The sequence below is a fragment of the Amyelois transitella genome, chromosome 11, assembly GCF_032362555.1.
Source record: "Amyelois transitella isolate CPQ chromosome 11, ilAmyTran1.1, whole genome shotgun sequence".
NCBI classification, from domain to species: Eukaryota; Metazoa; Arthropoda; class Insecta; order Lepidoptera; family Pyralidae; genus Amyelois; species Amyelois transitella.
Genome location: NC_083514.1, coordinates 3,733,433 through 3,755,433, shown reverse-complemented (window position 1 = coordinate 3,755,433; position 22,001 = coordinate 3,733,433). Strand labels below are relative to the sequence as shown.

General features: G+C 35.5%; 1 protein-coding gene across 4 annotated transcripts; it reads right to left on the bottom strand.

The window, feature by feature from the left end:
- Nucleotides 1–165: 165 nt before the first annotated feature.
- On the bottom strand, nucleotides 166–16,402 carry LOC106135146 (chitooligosaccharidolytic beta-N-acetylglucosaminidase). 4 transcript variants are annotated; one of them, XM_013335364.2, is made up of 10 exons: nucleotides 15,967–16,402; nucleotides 9,486–9,586; nucleotides 8,579–8,788; nucleotides 4,197–4,405; nucleotides 3,631–3,964; nucleotides 3,010–3,151; nucleotides 2,485–2,670; nucleotides 1,761–1,996; nucleotides 1,036–1,271; nucleotides 166–672 (listed from the first exon to the last, which is right to left on the bottom strand). In XM_013335364.2, the coding sequence occupies exons 2-10, from the start codon at nucleotides 9,578–9,580 to the stop codon at nucleotides 494–496; spliced, it is 1,827 nt and encodes a 608-aa protein (XP_013190818.2). In that variant the 5' UTR covers nucleotides 9,581–9,586; nucleotides 15,967–16,402; the 3' UTR covers nucleotides 166–493. The 4 variants fall into 4 exon arrangements, with proteins under 4 accessions (XP_013190818.2, XP_060802605.1, XP_060802604.1 ...); XM_060946622.1 differs by having other exon boundaries at nucleotides 15,979–16,402; XM_060946621.1 differs by having other exon boundaries at nucleotides 15,983–16,402.
- Between the last annotated feature and the right edge of the window lie 5,599 nt (nucleotides 16,403–22,001).

The window sequence follows — 22,001 nt, the reverse complement described above, 5'->3', positions numbered from 1 at the left end:
ATATGTTTTCAAAAATTAAAAAATTACAGATGAAAAAATCAATTTTATAAATATTTGTGCCTAATTAAGTAAGGATACGAATTTCACATTTCATAGACGAACGGCTGGAATTGCTATTTTGTTTCCAAAATTGTTGTAAGGAAGTCAATAATTTGATATATAGGTAGGTAACGCTTTCCTATTAAGTTGCCTATTGTCTACATCAGTACGGCGATGTAACATTCGGCGTGAGTCCACTTGCAATGAGACCATAGACTCTATATCATACTTTATTATCTTCATTCTAGTTGGTAAGTCCGTCAGTTATGTCGATCGCCACCAAAGGGAAGATCTTCCGCCATACAAGGTGTTATGTCTGGGGAACCGCATCTCCGACGATGTTGAGTCACAGATTGTATTTATGCTTCAATCCGTAGAAACCGCGAATTAGCGTTCTCACTGAAGCACGCTTCGCTGTGATTGGTTGATGTCGTGTGACGTAACAATGTGACCACTAGAGACATTTCCCGTCGTGCTGTTGGCACCAGCCGGGCGATATGGCGTCGGGCGCGAGGCCGCGCGCCACGAGCCGCGCGCGCTGCGCGTGCAGCCGCGCGTCGGGCGCGCGCGCCGCCGGCGGGTCGGACCACAGCCGCTCCCCCACTGCTGCTGCGCGTGGCCATACGCGTGTATCTACATTCACGGAAACAAACATATCCAACCTGAGAATAGGATTGCACCGCTTTTTACCGTGGAGGTCGTGAAAAGATATAGGCAAATTCATCTAGTGCAGCTTTTGCGATGATCGAATAAGTATGGCTGAGGGTCTCCTGTAAAGGTTGCGGAGGTGGTCAGGTGTCGCTTCGTGTTCGCGTAAAAACCATGTGAAGTGTTGGTCAACGGCGCAAACCCAACTCCTCCCCAGAGAGCTAAGGATGTGACTGGGCGAGACTTATGAGAAGAAAAGTTGAAGAAACAGATTGACGTAAAATTCTGCCAACAGTTTAGTAAATTGAGGATACGCTATTAGTTAGAATGAGATGAATCAAAACTTACCTAAAACCTGTGCATCCATATACTCGCTCCACATAGCGACTTCCCCACCCAACACTCCCGGATCCCGCGGGAGAATGTGGGAATACATACGCCTCCAGTTGGAGAACCTGGTGGTCCCCCAGAACCCATGGTCTAGGTACCAGATGTCTTTGGGCACGGACACCACGCGGTAACCCATCTTTAGTAGTTGAGTGAGGAGTGGACTACTCAGTGGCTCCCATACTTCAATGACGTAGCTTGAAAGAAAATATGATTACTATTATTATTGTGTGGTCTTTTGTACCCTTGCTGGTTATCTTGAACCATAAATAGTCAATGTAACAACTGATCAGGGGTTGTCATTTGTTTTGCCAAATCCTTTTCTTAACATATACTATGTCAGCATTCTTCAAAGAAAGACACTGATTGACTCCAAACCGCTGGGTTTAGAGGTTTGTAATTCACGTTCTTTATGTTATTTACGGGTGCACCAAGAAGATGTACCAAAATACCCGTGGGGATACATTTTTTGTTTTACTTGGAAAATATGATCTTTGTCTGAAATACTCAGGAAATATGCTCTGTATCAGCGTTAGCTCTTCGCTATAAGGTGTACAAAATATTTCTGTCTAGCAAGGATACTAAATAACTGGTATTTATTTAAATACTTTTGAACTGCATGAGCTCAGAAGATCGTAGGAGAACAAATGATGTTATAATTGTAACGTTAGTTGCTAAATCCTTACCGGTCCTTATTCAGATACTTCTGTATCCTATGCGCTTGGGTAAGCTCTGAAGACCAAAGCATCACCGGTTGGTTTCCCACTGCTCCTTCGGCCACCAGTTCCTCATCCCAAATCTGAAGGGACTTTGCGTGAAATTCTGCCCAGAGCCGGATGAAGCCTTCTTGGTCCAAACTGAAGCCTTTGTTGGCCATGTACGATTGGATGTCTTGACTTGAGTTCCAACACCCGAAGAAAACCTGGAAGCAATAAAACGACTAATGAGTGATAAGGTGTTAGGTCCTGTAGGAAATTTTCAAAAATTCTTTGGATTTTGCTACCCGTTGAATAGGTTTGATGTTTTATGAAATCCGTTCAGTGACTTCCGCTTTAAGTAGTGTGTAATGTATAAGTATAAATACCATTTTATTTTATAGCTCGTGGTACCTAGACACTATTTTCTGTTTTACATCTACTACTGCCAACGAAAACACTCATATTTTACAAACATTTGTTAGTAATATATATTTGTGAGTAGATTTTGTAGTCGACTGATGCTCAAAACTAGCAAACCAAGTGGCGTAAAACGAATTGACATACTAACAAATCAACGCACATCCCAAACCTTGCTGTCTAGAAGTGCACTATCAGAGGAAACAAAATTTCCGCGGGAACGACAATGTATGGATATTTTCGTTTAACGAGGGTGAAACCGCGGGCGTCTTCGTCTAACAAGCTTGATTTTTACCTCGTCTCCACCCATATGGAACAGCGCAGGCTTGGGCAGTACTTCAGCGATATCTCTGTACAAATTCCTTAGGACTTTATACATGACTTCGTTGGCAGGATTGAGCTGGCCACACGGCGGCTGGATGCACAGGTTCCTCCAGGGCTGGGAGTTGACGCAAACCGCCAGGTCCCCGTACCCGTAATCCTGGAAGTAGAACGACGAATGGTATTGTAGTTTACTGGTGATAAGATTTTGCAGTTACTTACTAAAAAAACAGTTTTCGAAGATTTGGTGTTGAGTAATCAACCGATCTTAAAATTTGCCAACTATTTTTCATAAGTACTAAGTAATGAACGAATAATGTACATAAGTAGGACCTAAGTTCAATTTCGTGTCACTGTAACAAGTTCATTATTTATTAACCCACATTATATTGAGATATCTACGTTCCTTAAATCTAGACACGTCGACAAAGGGAGTCCTATTATTTGTAATAATTATTCATGTGTTCAGTATATTTTCATAATCAACGTATTTACTTACATTGCCCCACTGCCAACCGTTGCCGGCGTGCGCAGGCGCATCTATCTCGATAACCACACGAACTCCTCGTATTTGCGCATATTCCACCAAGTCCCTCACTTCCTTAGCCGAATAGATTTCTGATGATGAATATGCACCGTATCTGGAAATCAATAAAATATTCATTGTAGAATTATTCTTGGATATTTACATAGGTAATGCGGCTCGGTCTAAACAAATTAAAAACAACAATCTTGTCATTGATGAAATACGGTTACAAAGCATAAAAATATATTTGCACCCATCCTGAGTGCAAATATTGGGTACTATATTTTTATAGCGAAAATGAAACTGATGAAGGAAGTATGCAGAGATCGTGGCAAATGGAAAGATGTAGTCTCTGCCTACCCCTCCGGGAAAGAGGCGTGATTTTATGTATGTACCTATGTTTGAAACTGATAACATTCACCATTTAGAATAACGATTTAAATGGGTATGAAAATTAATAAATTATGGGAACACACACCAAGATATAAAGCAACATGAAAAATTTTTAAGGAAACATAAATGTTTTGAAATATTTAATTTGAAAATGGATTTCCAGAATATTTTTTTACTGAATTCAAAACATAATTTACGTACCTAGTAAACTGTGGCACCCGAGTAGACTCCAAAGGAAAACTGTGTGAATCAGTCACATGCCAATGGAAAACGTTCATTTTAGTAGCGGCCAAGCCATCAATGGTCCTCTTGATATCTTTCATCGGGATAAAATTCCTTGAAGTATCCAAGACTAATCCTCTATGTTTGTAAACAGGACGATCCCGTATCTTGGCCCCAGTAACCATGCGAAGACCACATTCCTTTTCGTCAGAAAATTCTGGTTTGTCAGCAGCGACCAGTTGTGAAAAAGACTCGAGCCCATGACGTACTCCGTATATAGTTTCACCAATGATTCGGACGGCCACGTTGCCATCTGGAATAAGTTTATTGTTTTTTTTAAAGCTGTAAAGCTGGTCTTTTCTCAATCACACGGGGAAGTTCTTTGCACTGCAAAAAATCATCTATACCAACTTATACCACGGACAATGAATTAAAAGATAATCCGGCTTGGTATTCAATAATAGTGAACTCTCTTCTTCAGATGATATAGGTTGCACATCTTAAAGGTTGTTTTAAAAAAAAAATGTTATTTTAGAAATACTCACCTTTTGTTTGAACATCCAAAACATATTCCTCATCTGTATCCCAGGTTAGAGACAGATCGGGACTCTTGACAGTAAGGTAGACGACCACAGGAGTGGTGGAGATCTTCGTGACGTTGCGGCCACACTCTGCCAGCAGGTTGGCACTGGTCACCTGGGTCATTTTGGCTAGCATCGCCCTGGCTTCGGCTGGCACCTCGTGGAGATCATATCTGGAATACAATAGATAATAATTATCATCCAACCGCAACATTCAACAACAAAAAAATTATAGGTATTATTCTCACTTCTGTGATACAACTCTAACCACATTTTATATTTGGTGTCTGAACTTTTTTATTGGAAATTTTAGTATACCTGATTCTGCCTGATACAAATAAGGTCTAAGATGGTACCCGAAAGGTCAAATAATGCCTATTCACTCTTGCTTTAAAAACGCAACTTTATACATATCAGGTACTATGCAAATTATTATTATCCAAACAAGTGTTATGAGGTAGCTATTGCCTACACCTTGTGCGGCAATTAAAAGCTAAACGGGATTTAATTCTGGTCATAGGATTCCAGGCTCGTCACCAGCAAACGGAAAATCGTCTGAATGATGTAATATCAAGAATTAATTATAAGTAATGGAATTGTATGAGGTCGAAGGAATAATATAAGCAAGAATGTATGTAAGTTATTGTTATGGATACATTAATTGGCATTGTTGATTTTAATAACTCGACATGGCGAATTGCGATATGATTGTATAAAACATAACAAGTTATTCGAAGGTCGGGCGAAATCGGCACTTCCTGGTGATAAAGCTAGTTTTTTTAATAAGTAACGTGATCTAGTAGTTGGGTTATTCCGTACATTTATTTAGGCAAAATATAACAAAAGCATCCATCTTTTTTGGACCCGTGTGTGTCACAGCACTTTAGAAACCAAAGCTTTTTCCCAGAAATAAATATTTATTGTTATATTGGAATATATACGGGACAGATAACTCAGATGAGTTATCCTCGAAGTAAGTTCGAGACTTGTATTACGAGGTATTAACGCAACGATATGATATTTTTTAATATACAATTTTATTTTTACCCAATAGCCCATAATATATCCAAACATTCTCATGCAAATTTTTATTTGTTTTCTCTATGCGCAATAAAATTTTGATTTGCAGTAACATCTTTTTGGTGCAATAAAATGAGAATAACCCATTACAATCTACTTGCTTCTGGCGATTCGTTTGTCATATAAACGCTTCGAGGATCGTAGGTCGAAGTACCGTTAGCCCTCGGATCAACGACCTTCCTTCTTTACTAAAATCTTCGACAATATTGACTTATGCAAATCAAAGATTGGAAAAAGTCATCGAACTTGAAGCATTAATTTTATCTCACTGATTTATAAGCTCAGTCAGGTAAAAAGTTACCTGAGATATAATATTAATGCTTGTTTTGTTTTATCTTTTAGCTCTTTTTTAATGATTTTTACGTCGTTATGTCATTATGAGAGCGTTTATTTTTACTGCATCGAACCTTACATATTTTTACAGAGCTACGTAGATTACAGAAGTCTATGAATGTACGATATTGATCCTATTATAAAGTTATAAATAAATCTACACAAGATTTCTACATTGTCGGCATCTAATATTAGAATTCTGTTTGTCAGTCTGTTGGACGTCACCCAGCCAATAGATGAAGAGATGGATACACGCAATAACTGGACTAAACTAAGCAACTAAACTAGTTTCAGAAGATACGTTTCCTAAATAACAGTTTGTGGTTTTCCTTATTTATTTTAATGAACCCAAACCAAATAGGTCTTCATTTGTTTATTTTTATCAGATAAGTAATGATTGACGTGTATTAATATATTTGTGAGGTATAAAAAAGTTTAATTCAAAAATTATTAATGAATTTTCTAGCTAAGTATCCAATAGGTACATTTAAAACTTTAGCAAATCATTCAATTTCTCTGACAAATATCATAAGGAAAACCGCAAACAATATTTAAAACAGAATCTAATTAATAAAAGAATGTATATAATATATGTTTCAAAAATAAAAAGCTTGATTTTAAATTACTTATCAAAAACATAAAATCAAATGAATCAATGTTTGTTGAGCATCAAGCCAAATAAATAGGTATTCAATATGTTTGGTCAGAGCTGAAATATACGGAAACCATCAAATTGGTGTATGAACAGATAATGATCATAGTATTTTACCGCGGTAATAACTCCACAGTTAAATAGCCGAGTAAAACTGTTCAAACTATTTGATGGTTTCTTTGTAGTGTCAGAAACGAGGTCACAGTTCTGTGAATTAAATCAGTAGGATCGGGCGGGATAGGCAATAATATTTTCTATGATTTTGATACAGAAATAAAGCCTCTTTAACCTTCCATCTGCCTTCAAAAAAAGTAGGTTCTCAGATTGATTTTTATGTGGATATGTATGTTTGTCCGCGATTATCTCGCGTTTCACTGCTCCGATTTTGATAAGGTTTTCATAAAATTGTTTGTAACACGAAATGCGACTTCAAAAAAGAAATATATTGATGGGTGGCGGTTTCCTTTCAACAAAAGTTATTAGATTTTTTTTATTTCGGTCGCTGTCGGGACCATCGTGCCTATAATGCTTAATTTTTGAGAAAGACACCGAACGTTTTAGAGAATTTTGTTTGTAACTATGTTAGAAATGTTATAAAGGGGAATTATTTTCTTCTCTCGTCTACTGTTGTCATTCAAACGTCTCCTTTTATCTTTTACATTTCCTCTATCACCTAGCTATAGTTAAACATCAACTCAAGTGATCATGTTTTAGGTACTCAGTCATTTTCAAGAAGCGAATTCGAGTTATTGGTTACAATATTGACTAAAATAGCCTCGAGGTTCAGGGCAATGTCCCTAATATCATAATATAAGTACCTAACTAACTTTTAGCAGTAACACCTACGCCCATTGTCTGGGTCTGATATAAAGGCACATGCAAAGTAATTCTCAGTATGAATTGTGTAAATTTACGAATGATGGCTATAAAAATTCTTACAGAATTTTTATAGCCATCATTCGTAAATTTATTATGTATTTAATATAAGTAATTTAATTGTTCAATTTCTCTCTTCTATTACGCAGGAGAAGTTCTAGTTAGTTATGATCCGGTTCTTCAATTAAGTAGTTGATATAAATGTAAATAATTTCACGTTTTTGGATATTTAACGGAATAATTAGATATAATTACAAGAATTTATTATCAACTAGTGACTCGCCCTGGCTCCGGTCGAATAGCATTTATGAAATAAATCTTCCTCAGAAGACCGTTTTTCCAACATTTCAAACAGGAACAGAATCCGTACACAACTTTGCGAGATAAGCTCATGCAAACAGACAGAAAAAAATGGGGGACTATCATATGTAGTGATGCACCATAGAAATCAAAATTACCCCAAATTCTATATAGTAAGATAGTTTTAAATAAATCAAATGTATAATAACCCTCATTTTCGCCGGGTATCAAACTGTTGCGATGAATGTGACGCAAAGGGCTCGCCAGAAATAGTCAGACGACCGGGAGACACCTGTGTTGTTATGTCTGGGCATCGTCCAATCGGATATATTAGAAGATACTTTTTGAACAATACTTAAGAAGAACTAACGAGAAGAATAGAACTTAGAAAGAAAGAGTCTCTCTCATTTTTTAGTTACACCCTTCGCATCTATACTTCGGTGCCTGGTACTCAAAAATAAATAATTATAATCCTTATCAAAAGCAAACAAAGATTATATTCTATTCAATTCATAGTGCCACCTAATATAGTCTAGTGTTAGATGTAAAAATACTATCTAAGTATATCTAGAAAAAGCAACAATGATGAATTGAATCATTTTTAATCACATCGCTCACCGAGCTGGCGTCAGTCCATATAAATGCGGATGCAGTCCTATCAATGTTTATTTGAAGTTCGACATTTATTTCATCCCGGTTTTCATTCTTGGACATACATGCATAAACGCCATTATTGCGGAAGGATAAGCAAAGACTAGGTACCTACACGATTTTTGCATACTTATATAAGTACATATAAGATGTAAACAAGTCTATTTTAGGTTTAGAATAACTTTATTCTCATAAGATTTACATAAAATAAATTCTTGAAGAAACTGAGAATTCAATTAAGATTCAAATAGTGACCGGTTGCTATCGTATCGCCTAAAAGAACGCCTTTTTGCGACATCCATCTATTCATTTTTCAATTGGCGCCGGGAAACACGCGGAACTTTGCATACTTCTTTCGCTTCATCAACTTTTATCACTCTTTTCAAGCAAACACCGACCTGACCTTTTGCCAGGGCGTCCTGATTAAATCAAAGTCTGTTCACGTACAACTTACCTTAAATAATTAGGATGGAAAGAAACAGTTTGCATGCTGAGGGTGGCTGAAACTGGTCTGGGCCAGAGTCCACCAAACCGACCACAGACCAACCGACAGTGGTCCAAACTCTCGAAGACTGGAGCCGAAGAATTGGATGATGAGCTGGGATGGGGTCGGTTTGAACGCTGGCAACCCTCGTTGGTAACGCATTTGTACACCCATGATGGTCTGTGGAATTAAAAGAACATGTTGTGTATCGGTTCGTTATTTTTTGAACTATCGCTGATATGTGTGGAGCTGCGGGGAATTCCCTTAGTTAGTTAGGATATTTTTTTTTTTTTTAAATGTTATCTTACGTAATAAGATACATATATCTGATTTTTATTTCATAAAGTACCTACCTACATTTTGGTTATTTCACAGAAAGTATTTTTTTCATTACAAACTTTACATGGGCTTAGATGGAAGTAACTTACTTATTTAACACATGACACAGAAATAAATTAAATGTAAGTTTAGGTAAAAAATACATTAACCATTTCAAATACGATAATGTTCTGCAGTATACTTGAATAAAATAAAAATAAACATAGATAACCATTTACGGCTCGTTTGGGAATGTAGAGGATGTGTTACGGAAGTTACGTAATCCATAGGCGCTTGAGTTGACTGTCTTTGATAAATTTTGGCCTTATTACAGAACCTTTCACGTATCTAAGTAGGTATGTTTACCATAGACGCATGCATCATTGTGTTGCTAGAAATACAAAGTCTTAACTTGTTGCCGTGACTTCGCTTGCGTTCTGGAAGTTTCTATTTATAGTAGATTCTTTCTTTGGTTTTCATTTCATTATTCTTTTCGTTTCATTTTGTTATAATTAAATAATTATATTTATTATTAACCAATTAATATAACGATACTTACTCGTAGATAATAGGTGTGACATCCTTGACTGTGTTCTCATCGTTGCAGTGAACTAGGTGAGCAGCCAGAACCAGCGGTAGCACCCAGCCAGCCATCGCCAACTGAACAAAAATATAGGTAAGCAAATTGTTAAATTCTAAGATTAATATACCACCACTTATTACTCTATCAACCTGCCGGTTATACGAGCTGAATCGTAGGAGAGTAGTGCACTGCTCTCGCGCGTGTTTCTCTTACTGCGCACTCTTTCTAAACTCCCTGCAGTATTTTTATAGTGTTCCCATAGTTTTGATTACTCTTAATTATCAGATATAAATAAATATATTTTCTGATCGGCCTATGTAGGTCATATGTATAGGAATACAGGAACATCGCAACAGGTTATATTTTGATTTTTCAGGTGATTTCAAAAACCCTCGAGACTATTAACCTGTATTTACTTATTATATTACGTCTTAGCTTCGGAGTAAACACGACAAGCCAGCATAAAGGGGTTGATGAATAGCGCAGATAAGAAAAGCTACAGAAATTGGCATGGATCGTGACAGATCGGAAGAGTGTTTTTTTCCTATCCCTTTGGAAACTAACTCACTATCTGTAAGAACGTCGAATGTCATCAGAGCCGGTGTAACATATGAAACAAAAGATCAGTGAAAGTGACATTGAGGCATACCATTCCAAATCATCAAATCGATTGATGATAATCATCAACACCTGGTTAGCGTGACATGTGACGGAACAGTCGCCGTCAACGCGTGGAACGGAACGGAACTGCTGTGTCACGTTCATTTCCGCGCACGCTATGCACTTTAAGTGGGTTTTGTCTAGGATTAGCTTCGATCACATCTTTACAAGCGACATGAATTGAAAATCAATAGAATACTTGATATATTTAGATCAGAAGCGTACGAATTTATACATAGTTAATGGTTTGTTAAGAGTTGCTTTACTACGAACAGCTCCTCTCTAGTAAGATTTATCTAAAAGTTATAAGAAGCAGATCTTTAAATAGTTATACCTGTATGTTGAAATGCAACTATTTAACCTTGCTATATTAAGCAAGTCACCTTTTTTTTAGGAGAAGAAGCATAGAAGTTAGATATAGGGTGATTTGCGGTTGCCAAATGAAAATTCTAAAGCTATGACTATGCTTAGTTATTAAACCAATACAATATTTTATGTTTGTAATGCGTTCAACTCTTTTCCTTTAAAATGTAGTATAACAAACCATACTATTTTCCTTCATAACATAAAATATCTTCTGAATAGTCAAGGTAAAGTCGTAAGACACGCCAGTTATCTTCTGCAATAAAAATAAGCGGTTTGCTGTCAACTTATATATATAATAATAATAATAAATAATTGGTCAGAGTATTATTTGCAAACTATCGGCAAAACCTGATTTATTTGTTTGTTTTTATAAAATTAATTTTTACTTAATGAGAACTAGCTGAAATCGTGGCTAAAGATGATATGCCAGCTAATATGTTATAAAGTTTAACGGCCTCTGTGGCGCAGCGGTAGTACGCTTGTCCATGACACCGGAGGTCCAGGGTTCGAATCCCGGCTAGGGCATGATGAAAAAAAAAACTTTTTCTGATTGGCCTGGGTCTTGAATGTTTATCTATATACATACCTAAGTATTTATTATATAATATAGTATCATTGCGTTAGTATCACGTAGCACAAGTCACGATCTTACTACGAGGCTAACTTAATCTGTGTAATTTGTCCCGTATATATTTATATATTTTTTTATTTAAAGTACTTAAAATGGAAAATTCTGAAGACCGAAATGGTGGAGATCGAAAAGACGAAGGCCGGAACAAGAGAAGAACAAGGTAAGGAAGTACTGCCATATTTCTCAGCGCACATTCTAAACCGTAAAATCTTGGTATATCAAAAGTTAAAAAATTAAGCAAGTGTTTTTTCTATTCATCATCATTCATGTCTAATAAACCTATATTAGACTAGATCAGAAGACGGTCGCTCTATGTAACAAGCAATCATGCCAAATCACCTAGGTTAGGACCACCAAACTCTTAAGAAATACGGACGATATGGATTCAAACTGTACCAACACAGGGTAGCACACTCAGACGATTATTGTGAGTAACGAACTGAGGATCATGGTCGTGCTTCTCTCCAAAGGAGTCAGGATGTAACCGTTATGTTAAGGCCAGGAGGAAGAAGAAGAATGAACAGCAGAAATGATCAGCTTTCGACTTACACAATTTTTTGGTACCTAACTCTTATACGTCACTCGTACTCGAAGCCTTGCTTTAGACTGTGCTTCAATTGTTTTAATATCGTTTGTAGGTAGGTATCTATATTTTTTTCCTATTAATATCAAAATTCCTTTGTATTACATATATTATAAATGCGAAAGTAAGTTTGGTTGTTACCTGCTCACAGTATGAAATTTATCATTGATATAGTTTGAAGTAGGGTAAGCACATAGGGTACTTTTCCCACGGACAAAGTCGCGGGCAAGTGCATAATGTGTTATGGACGTCGTGGTTATGATTATGTGATATTTCTTAAACATCATAAAATACTCAATATCTATCTGCATTAAGATTAGAGTGACTACGGCTAAGGAAATAATATATCTCAGTAAAATGAATTTATCATTCTGTGAATAATTTATCAAATTTATCAGTATTTTTTTTTCTAACAAACATAAAAAGATTGATGTTGAGTTCAATGGTCGTATTTTTATAATATATATATAAGTAGTTACCTACCTAGTGACTTCTTAAACACCAAAATTATTTTCTTTGCTTATACAAGAATCGGATTTTTTTTCAAAGATCATCTGGTGACATTTTCATAGAAAAATCGTACCAACATGCCGGGATTCTACTATAGATCTCTTGAATTCTTTGCTGTTGGCTTCAAAACTCGGAACCTGGTAAAGGCAGCTTGTAAAAACTACTCATGCTTTGAAAAGATTAGATAAAGCTTATTATGCTGGCTTAATAGGCTGCTATATGATGTCTGGCGATTTTTTATCTATTTGTTATGATATTATGTCCAGTGGCTATTTGTCTCTTACGACGACTACAGAACGACACGAGTGACCCTAAATTTGGATAGTAAAGTCTGATAAAGACACATTTAAAATGATCAGTTACCAGGCCTTACCCAACCAGGAGGTTGGTCGATATTAGCTCCAGAGAGGAAGTAACCGGGATTAACGGCAGGAGGAAGAAGAAACTAATTACTAAGGCGACTAAGGGAAAGGTTAATAAACTAGGGATTCTTATTGTGGGCGATGTGCTAGAAACCTGACACAATTTAAATCTCAATTCCATCATGAGGCTTTACAGCTGAACCAGGCCTTCTAGTCTTTTGGAGACTGTAGGCTCTGCCTACCCCGCAAGGGATATAGACGTGATTATATTCGTATGTATGCATGCAGAGAAAACTGTGCTAAGTGCATTGGTTACTCAGTATCATAAGGTTTTATGGTACTTACTATGATTCTAATTTTAATGGAATAACACATAAAATTTAACATAAGGTAAAAGCTCCTAATACGGCGGTAGTCAAAATCGCTTCCAATTACGGTGGTATTTATATTTCTTAGTTTTATTCCTGTTCTATTCAGTGTAAGTACATCATAACGCAAATGTCTTATTCTAAATTTATTACGGCACGACTTAACCGACATTTGCAACTACAACACATTGGCAACATAACAAAATCAATCAGTTTGTGTCACGGCATCGACGGAACAGGTGTTTTCATACAAACGCGGAACAACAAAAGTAAGCACACTAATATTTACAAAGGCAATTTTTCGTATTAATAGGCCGTTCAAGTTTGTTTATGAATAACTTATAGCATTTCCCTACTTTTAAATTTTTAAATTAAATAGCTTGTTTCACGTTTGTAACTCAGTTTTTACCCAAAAAATAAGAAATAAAATACCGCCGTAATAGGATACGAATTTTATAGACTAATCCTAACTCGGTGGTATAACTCCGTAATAGGAAAAATACTGATAAAATTTAATTGTTTATAACTTTCAAATTATTAAGTTTTTGAATTAGTTAAAAGTTCAATTGAAATAATTATTAATCTCATAAATTAATAACCATATTCTGAGGTATGTGTTCTCAATTAGAAATCTAGTTAAATAATAAAACTGTTGAGTACAAAATGTTAGTTTCTTAGGAGAGGTAAAAATTGAGAGGTGTGTTTTAATTTATCACAAATAATATCCTGTGTATAACTGTTACTTCAGTTTTACACATCTTAGCCACAAAATAGTTGTAGTTTGATTAAAAATTTACACTCTTTTGTTAATCGGAATTTTGATGGGTCAGAATTAGGATTATTAAAAACACGAGTAGTTTTCCTAATACGGTGGTAGTTATTTCCAGGTAACTCTGTATTAGGTAATATGGTTTCCTATTATGGCTTTATTAATTAAACAGAAAATCACAAGATTTTAGGGTTTCGTAAATAAATAAAAAAATCGTCTTTTTTCTGATTCTTATTTTTTATAAATGTTTTTTTTTTTTGTAAAATCAATAACATTGAAATAATTAAATATTTTAATATCAATTAATGCAATCTACGTAATTGTTCTTTTCATTTTTTCATAGCTCAATTCAGGCAGCAGTGGCAGCGGGCAGCATTGACGCAAGTTTTAAAAGAGTTTTAAACTTTATTTTCATTATTTTATAGACCAGTAATCGCTCGAAAAAATAAAACTGTTGGTGGCTGATGCGGCGTCGGTTGCTGACGACAGCCAGCAGTTTTGAAGCGAAGCTAGTCTAGTAGCGAACGTTTAAAATTCTTCCGAAGCTGTAAATGCTCTTCGGGCTGCTGTCGACCACTGTAACTGCAGCCTGAATTGACCCTAAACTTTACTTAGGTATCTTATATTAAGTTCACTACCCATTACTAAAGTGATTATTTTTTAATATGTAAAACTTTTAGTTACAGTTTACTATCCTCTGCGGAGTGTTAGTTTTTGAAAGACTGATGTTATAAATATTTCATTATTGTTACTTTTTGTTCCTCTACGAAGTGTTGATTTTTGAAAGATTTTAGATGATTGTTATTGTTCGTCATTATTTCTTAGCCAAAGTAACTAATTGTAATAAAAAATAAAACTTAATTCCTAAATGAACCTGCATTTTTTTATATTGTTAAATCCGTGAAAGCTGTACACACGCGTGTAGAAAACACTAAATAATAATATATACATATATATACTTTAAATAAATAATATACTTTAAATTCAAAGTCGTCTTTAATTTCATTAAAGTGAAATAATGTAATTAAATAGTCAATGAACGAAAAACTTACAATAAAGGTACTTACACATTTCTATTATTGTTATACATATTATTTGTACGGAACCTAAATTAATGTACTTCCTGACCCTCCGTATTAGGAGCCGTCTACCGCAGTAATAGGCTCTGACCAAAATCATACCTCCGTATTAGGGAAAATCGACCTGCCTTTTTAAATATTTTTTTTAAATAAGAAATCGCATGAAAGGATACTTAGACTCAACAGCAATACAAAATTTAAATTCCATTTTAGATAATAATTTTGTTTGGAACCTTTCAAAATACTTACTTATGCTTATTTTTGCTTCTTACTTTCAAATGTTGCGAAATACCTCCGTAATAGGTGCTTTTACCTTACCTCATTACAAAAATTAATGATCTAAAACATTAACTAATCAATATAAAAGAAAAATTACTTAGGTAATCATAAACTTTAACACCGATAATACTAGAAATAGCGCGTGTTAAACTAAAATAACCCAGTAGATGGAAATTCTACATACATTTTAAAAATAAATCTGTCAACAAAACTAGAAACATAATATACTTACTTTGGTAAGCAGTTATATTTTTTAACAAATGCATGCATTGTAATATTAGGCTCTATCGCATACTGCATGCATTGCGTTATCTAGTTTCGACTCATGACCTCTTTTTTGTTGCAATACTTCCTGAATTGCTATAAATCAAAAAACTTGCTTTCTTTTGTCTAAATCCTACGAATAGGTACCTACTTAATATAAATGCGAATGTGTATGTTTGCTAAAACTTTGCATTTTCAAGTATAGTTTACTTTATACCTAAGTTAAATTTATAGAGCTGACGAAGTCGCGGCAAAAACTAGAATTTACATTTTATAAAACCAGAACAATGAACTATTGATTTTTACAATTCTATCGAGATACTTATTTCGATTTCATTGAAACATTTTAAGTAAGTATGCAGAGATCGTGGCAAGTTGAAAAATGTAGTCTCTGCATACCCCTTCAGGAAAAAGGCGCAATTTTATGTATGTATGTATTTTAAGTAAGTTTTATTTACCCGTCTTAAAAACGTTTCATCCCAAATGAGATACTAACTAAAAGTTTTTTTTTTTTAATATAACATTTTATTCAAAATCACTTATGTACTCCTTTAGTGAACAATATAGCATTTATTTACTTACTTACTTGCTTACTCACTTACGATTTCAATCAAGTTGCAACCGCACAAATGAAAGTAAGTTGATTTTACGATAGCACGTCACCACTTTTTAGTACACACACTGTCATTCAATCAATTTCTCTACCAGAATTTCTAAGTACAATTAAAAATACAAACAACTCACATTATTTCATTTTAAAAGAAAAATATATCTATCTCCATATCGTTAATAATTTGAAATATTTTATTACTGAAACGGCATTACAATTCGTTTTTTAAAACACGACGTCGGAACCGGCTCGCCGCGTATTCGTTTCTTTTTTATTTTATTTATTTGCCGTAACTGGCAGAATGTGCTCGCTCGAAGGCCGACGATGCTTTGCTGCAAAATATTTTGTACGATTTGTTTTAAGTTAACTTTTGTTATTGTTTAGCCGTCGAGCCATTATCGCGGCATATCGGGTTTGATAAGACGCGCGCTAACGTAAGGCGCGAACCACTGTGATTGGCGGACTGGTTTACTACTGTTCGAAATTCGAACGAACAGACGTTTTGGCGGGAGATCGCTAGGGCACCTACTTAAACTGCTGCCTTTCTAATTTTGCTACCTTGAACTTTACATCTGAACAACATGCTACAAGATTGTTGAAAAGTAATAGAAGCGAAATTTCCCACACAGGATGTGACAATTAATGAATTGAGAATATGATGGATGATGCAATAAATTAATCTCAATTGAGAAAGGTCAATGTGATCTCCATTAAAGTTCTAAGTATGTATATTTGTAGTTACATTACTCGGACGCATAAACACAATGGATTGTTTAAAAATAATTATATACTTTTATTCGTATTCTCTTTCCGATCTTCGTTTTTAGTGCAGCAATTAAGTACAATATTGTTGGTATTACCCGGATTCTAATTTTCATATACATTTCATCCCATACTGCCCAAACCACAGTAAGTACTTACCAATTTTGATGTTCAGTACAATTTTTAACCAATAGAAAGAAAACTCGACATCTTCATTGTAAAAAACGTTACCTATAGTTTAGTAAAGGAAATACCCCACAGTATTAATAGTTGTTAAAACTAATAACAGTTTCTTTCAGATACCCATCTTATCTAATATCGATCAGAGAAGTGCTATTATTATCATGACATTGACTATTATTTGATAGAGAATCGTGTCTATCGATTTGTGCAGTTGTAAATTAAAATCCCATTAATGTTCATGATTTTAACTTCGTAAACTAAATCATTTATTCTACGAGTACGTACCTGTATCTATAATATAATAGTTCTAGTATTATAAGGCGTCGTACATACATACTATCACGTCTATGTCGCTTGCGGGGTAAATAGAGCCAATAGTCTTGAAATGACTAACAGTCCACGTTCAGCTATTTGGCTCAATGATAAAAGGCGTCATCATAAAAAGCGTCGTATCACAGCTTCCAATCCTACCGCTCTGTTCCGAGTTCACTATTAATGTGACATTAGTTTTATTGCTTATCGATGCTTTTACGGTGATGGTAAACATCATGGGAGAATCTTCCTTGTAAATAAATCCCTTGCAAAGATGGCGCAGGTCAGACAGAAGTCCCTTTGTGTCAAAACATAAATTACCCTATTTTGAGAAGTGAGGAAAGACTAACAGCCTTAACAAAATTATTAGATAAGTTCTTCTAAAAATATTGCCGAATTTATTGAAGCATAAAAAGTAGTATACAGGGATAATCGCAAATGAAAAGTAGTCTCTGGCTACTCCTTCGAGAAAGAGGCACTATTTATACAAACATACAATCATTTCTTTATCCTTCCAGAGCCAACGATCTTCAAAAGACCGTAAGGCCACGTTCTACTGTATATAAACGTGATTCTAAGTGGCAGATCGCCTTATATAAGAATCCAAAGTGTACTAACCTGTCCCTTGATTGACTTTTACAGTATGCATGGGAACAAAAGGCAGCTTGCACACACTTTGTCGTCTTTGCTGCCAGACCAATGAATTTTATAAATGTAAGAAAATCGCAGCGAAATAAATAGTTATTTTGTAAGTAATAATTATACATGTTAGTCTTTAACGTATGTATCTAAGGGCCTTCGATGCCTTAGAATAAATAAATAAGAATAAACGTATAGTACTTATTTCGAATGCGGTTAAAACCATAAAACTGTATCGAATAGTTATAACTGGGTACGTAGTTCGATGGTATTATTAGACCATCGTATACGCGAATAGCCCTTCGCTTCCCGTGACGTCAATGTATCGAAACGAAGCCAAAATCAAAGTGGATCTTACACAAATGGGACACTACTGCCCACGTTAAACAATGTCATAACTATCTAAAAATATTGCCATTAAAAAAAGTATTGTTAGAAAATAGGCCGAATTGAAGCGAAGAAAGAACCGCGCGTTACGAAAACCATCAAAACAAAAAAGGGATGTAGGTACATATCTATACTAATATTATAAAGCTGAAGAGTTTGTATGTTTGTTTGAACGCGCTGATCCCGTAGTTCCCGACTACTGGTTCGAATTGAAAAATTCTTTTCATGTTGCATAGACCATTTACCGAGGAAGGCTTAGGCTATATAACATCACGCTGCAACTTTTATGAGCGAAGAAATAATGGAAAATGTGAAAAAACGGGGATAATTATTCATCCTTGAGGGCTTCAATGATGCCTAAAATCACTATTCCACGCGGACGAAGTCGCGGGCACAGCTAGTGGTAAATATCTTTTCTCAATATTGACTTTTAATAATAACAATAGTTTTTAACCGCAGCTTCACCCGCACCTTACTATTTCTGATTGGCTTGGGAGTATTGGTGTTTCTCCAAAGTATTATAAAAAAGTTTACATACGTCTTTAAGTTAATATCTCATAACATAGGTCTCGAACTTACTTCGAGGCTAGCTCAATCCGTGTAATTTGTCCCGTATTAACAACGTCAGACTAATTTCCTCTATGCAAGGACCGTTAGCATTCACCTGGGAGCGAGCGCCGTGGTGTGAAACGCTATTGTGATTATGTATTGTTGCAGCTAATAATACAAAGTATTTGGCACGCGTTCCCATTATTTATGGCCTTATAGAGTCATCGTGGATCGTTAGTACGTGTCACGGTTCTCTCGTATGACTTGGAGACACAAATGTGACAGGCCCTATATAATATATAGGGCCTGTCATATTTGTGTCTATAGTATATGTATATCCCATACATGTTGTAATATTTTCCCATTACAAAAAGTATCATCGCTCATGTAATAACCGTATAGATTTATTCTGGTGTAGATTTATTTAAATTTTGTCTTGATTGTTCCAATTAAAAAGCATAGTCGAATATTTTTAACATACAATAAAATACCTAAATATACCTTTCATTTCAAGGTCCCTGGATCATAAAATACGAGGTCTTAATACAGTTTTCCGTTCTGTTTATTGAAACCAATGGTCATAAACGCACTCCAGAAAAAAATGAAAATGTATCCACCATTCCGATACTCATACTTCTTTTTACACAACAAAAACTGCTAACGGCACCTCATTGTTTATTTCATGAATGCGCACACGCAACGTAACTGGTGGAAGTTCAAAAGCAACTCAACCGGAAAGGCGTTGAGGAAATCTATTTTCTTTTGCCTTTATTACTGTGTGTGCTTTGTGGGGTCTATTATAGTTTCGCTGTGTAGATGGATGTCATAAAAATCGACTTAGAAAATAGATTTGGTCACAAGACTATTCGCTTTGTTTTACATTCCGCTACTTAGACTTTCCGTTGCAAAGATTCTGGATCGGTTAAGTCAGGTTTTTAAATGAAACGACCCCGTCTGATCTCCGCAATCTTGCAGTGGTTTTTAACCCTTATAGGATCTTGGTTATATACTTACAACCACTTGCTTGAATGTGCAACTTTCCTCACCATGTTTTCCCTCCTCGTAATAATATCGGCTTAACCCAATGGTAAACTGTTAGATAATGCTGTTAGCCTTAAGTCCGCCTATTGTACTTTACAAATTGTAATTGTTACAATGAAGAATAAATAAATAAGATAAATATCGGCTTCTACTCAGATAACGTACATAAATCAGAAAAGAGTCATGACTGGATGAGGATTTGAATCTTTGCCTTCTGTACAAGCATCTCATGTTTTTAAACGAGCACCTTTTCAACCACCGACGACGCTTCAAATCATCTAGTTCATATAAGTTCCTACCAGATCCACTTCGGTAAAACCGGAGCACGTCTGAACAGCTACCAGCAATCACATTAATATTCCCTTTATTATGTTCAATTGCAACTTCAGACAGCAATGATTCAATTGATCCCGAAAATTATGAAGAATTTAGAGCGGGCTATTACAATGGCACTGTATGTTTTTTTTTTCAATGAGCCAAGGTAAGTTAAAATTGTATTGGAATTCAATTCCGTGTACCATTTTTCCGGAATTTTATTATACAACCATCCATTCTTCCATCCATCTTACGGGGTAGACAGCACCAACAGTCCTGAGAGACTGACAGGCCATGTTCAGCCGTTTGGCGTTATGAAAGATATGAGATTCAAGTAGTGACAGGTTACTAGCCCATCGCGTAAAAGTAGAATCCAAAGTGTATTAGCCTTTTCCTGATGAGTAAATATTTTTCATGTAATTTACATGATATGAGACAGGACGTATTAATAGTACTGTTAATAATACTCGCTTCATATTGGTAAGCAAGCATTATTATTATCTACCTATACATACAAAAATCCCGCCTCTTTCCTTTTATTTTTGTTGATTTGTCCATATTAAGAGGGGTAAGGAGTAACAACACAGAAAACAAAGTACTTAGGTACTTACGTACTTAGTACCTATGTGTGGTTAACACCACTTCTATATAAAATTTATAATTACCTATTCATTTTTAATATTCAAGTGAGCAACTTGAATAATACTAATGTTTTAGGATCTGTAACTAAGCTAAGTACCTATACTTATATATACCTATACTTATGTATACTTGCCGTTGCTAAATCTAACCTAGATTTACGTAGAATGTGTGCAATAGGTGCCTACTAAGGATACGAAATTGCTGAACATTTTTATGGCAGGGTATTTTATACTTAGAAAAAAATAATAGTATCTAAGCGAAAAAAGTCAAATTGATATACCTACTTACTTTATAATTAGCCGTATGATTCCCGGCACCGATACAAAAAAGAATAGGAACACTCCATCTCTTACCCATTGATGTCGTAAAAGGCGACTAAGGGATATGCTTATAAACTAGGCATTGTTCTTTTAGGCGATGGGCTAGCAACCAGTCACTATTTGAACCTCAATTCTATCATTAAGCCAAACAGCTGAATCAGTATCAGTCTTTTCGAGATTGTTGAATCTGTCTACCCCACAAGGGATATACACGTGACCATAAGTATGTATGTACTTACTTAATACCTATAACGTTACACAGATTAAAAAATCACCCATCGCAACCGCTCTCATCTTTGCGCATTCTCTATTGCACCGTCCTTATTGGTTCGGGGCCTGGGGTCCGCTTTCCTACATTTATATTTCCACTTTCTCCAGACCTTTGGCATGCATATCATCTTTAACAGCGTCAAGCCAGGATTTCTTCGGCCTGCGGCGAGTGTTCAACATAAGTACCTACTTACATGCTTTCTGTCTTTGGTTCCTGATAGGTATACCTTTCATCCCATTAATTATACCTAAGTATATTACATTCCCACAAAAATGATTGAAAAGTTTCATATCCCAAAAAAATATTAAGTACTTATATATAGAGACAGAACTTATCTTGATCAAATTAAGGACATCCTGGTAAAGGGTCAAGTCAAAGAGTACCCGAAGCCGCTGAGCTTGCATGAAGAGGAAGCGAAGGAAGTATGCAGAGATCGTGGCAAGTGGAAAGATGTAGTCTCTGCCTACCCCTCCGGGAAGGAGGCGTGATTTTATGTATGTATCTATGTATATAAAGACACTAAACGAAGAAATCGTAGGTATGCAGTCCAATGAACGTATTCATAGAAGAACACCAATCCCCATGGTAGA

What these genes read in the sequence shown, in the direction of transcription:
- LOC106135146 (XM_013335364.2), bottom strand. Translation starts at nt 9,580, where the DNA reads ATGGCTGGCTGGGTGCTACCGCTGGTTCTGGCTGCTCACCTAGTTCAC. An exon ending in TCCATATGGGTGGAGACGAG is followed by an intron (nt 1,997 to 2,484) that starts GTAAAAATCAAG and finishes TATTGCTTCCAG; the next exon opens with GTTTTCTTCGGGTGTTGGAA. An exon ending in AAGTATCTGAATAAGGACCG is followed by an intron (nt 1,272 to 1,760) that starts GTAAGGATTTAG and finishes TTTTCTTTCAAG; the next exon opens with CTACGTCATTGAAGTATGGG.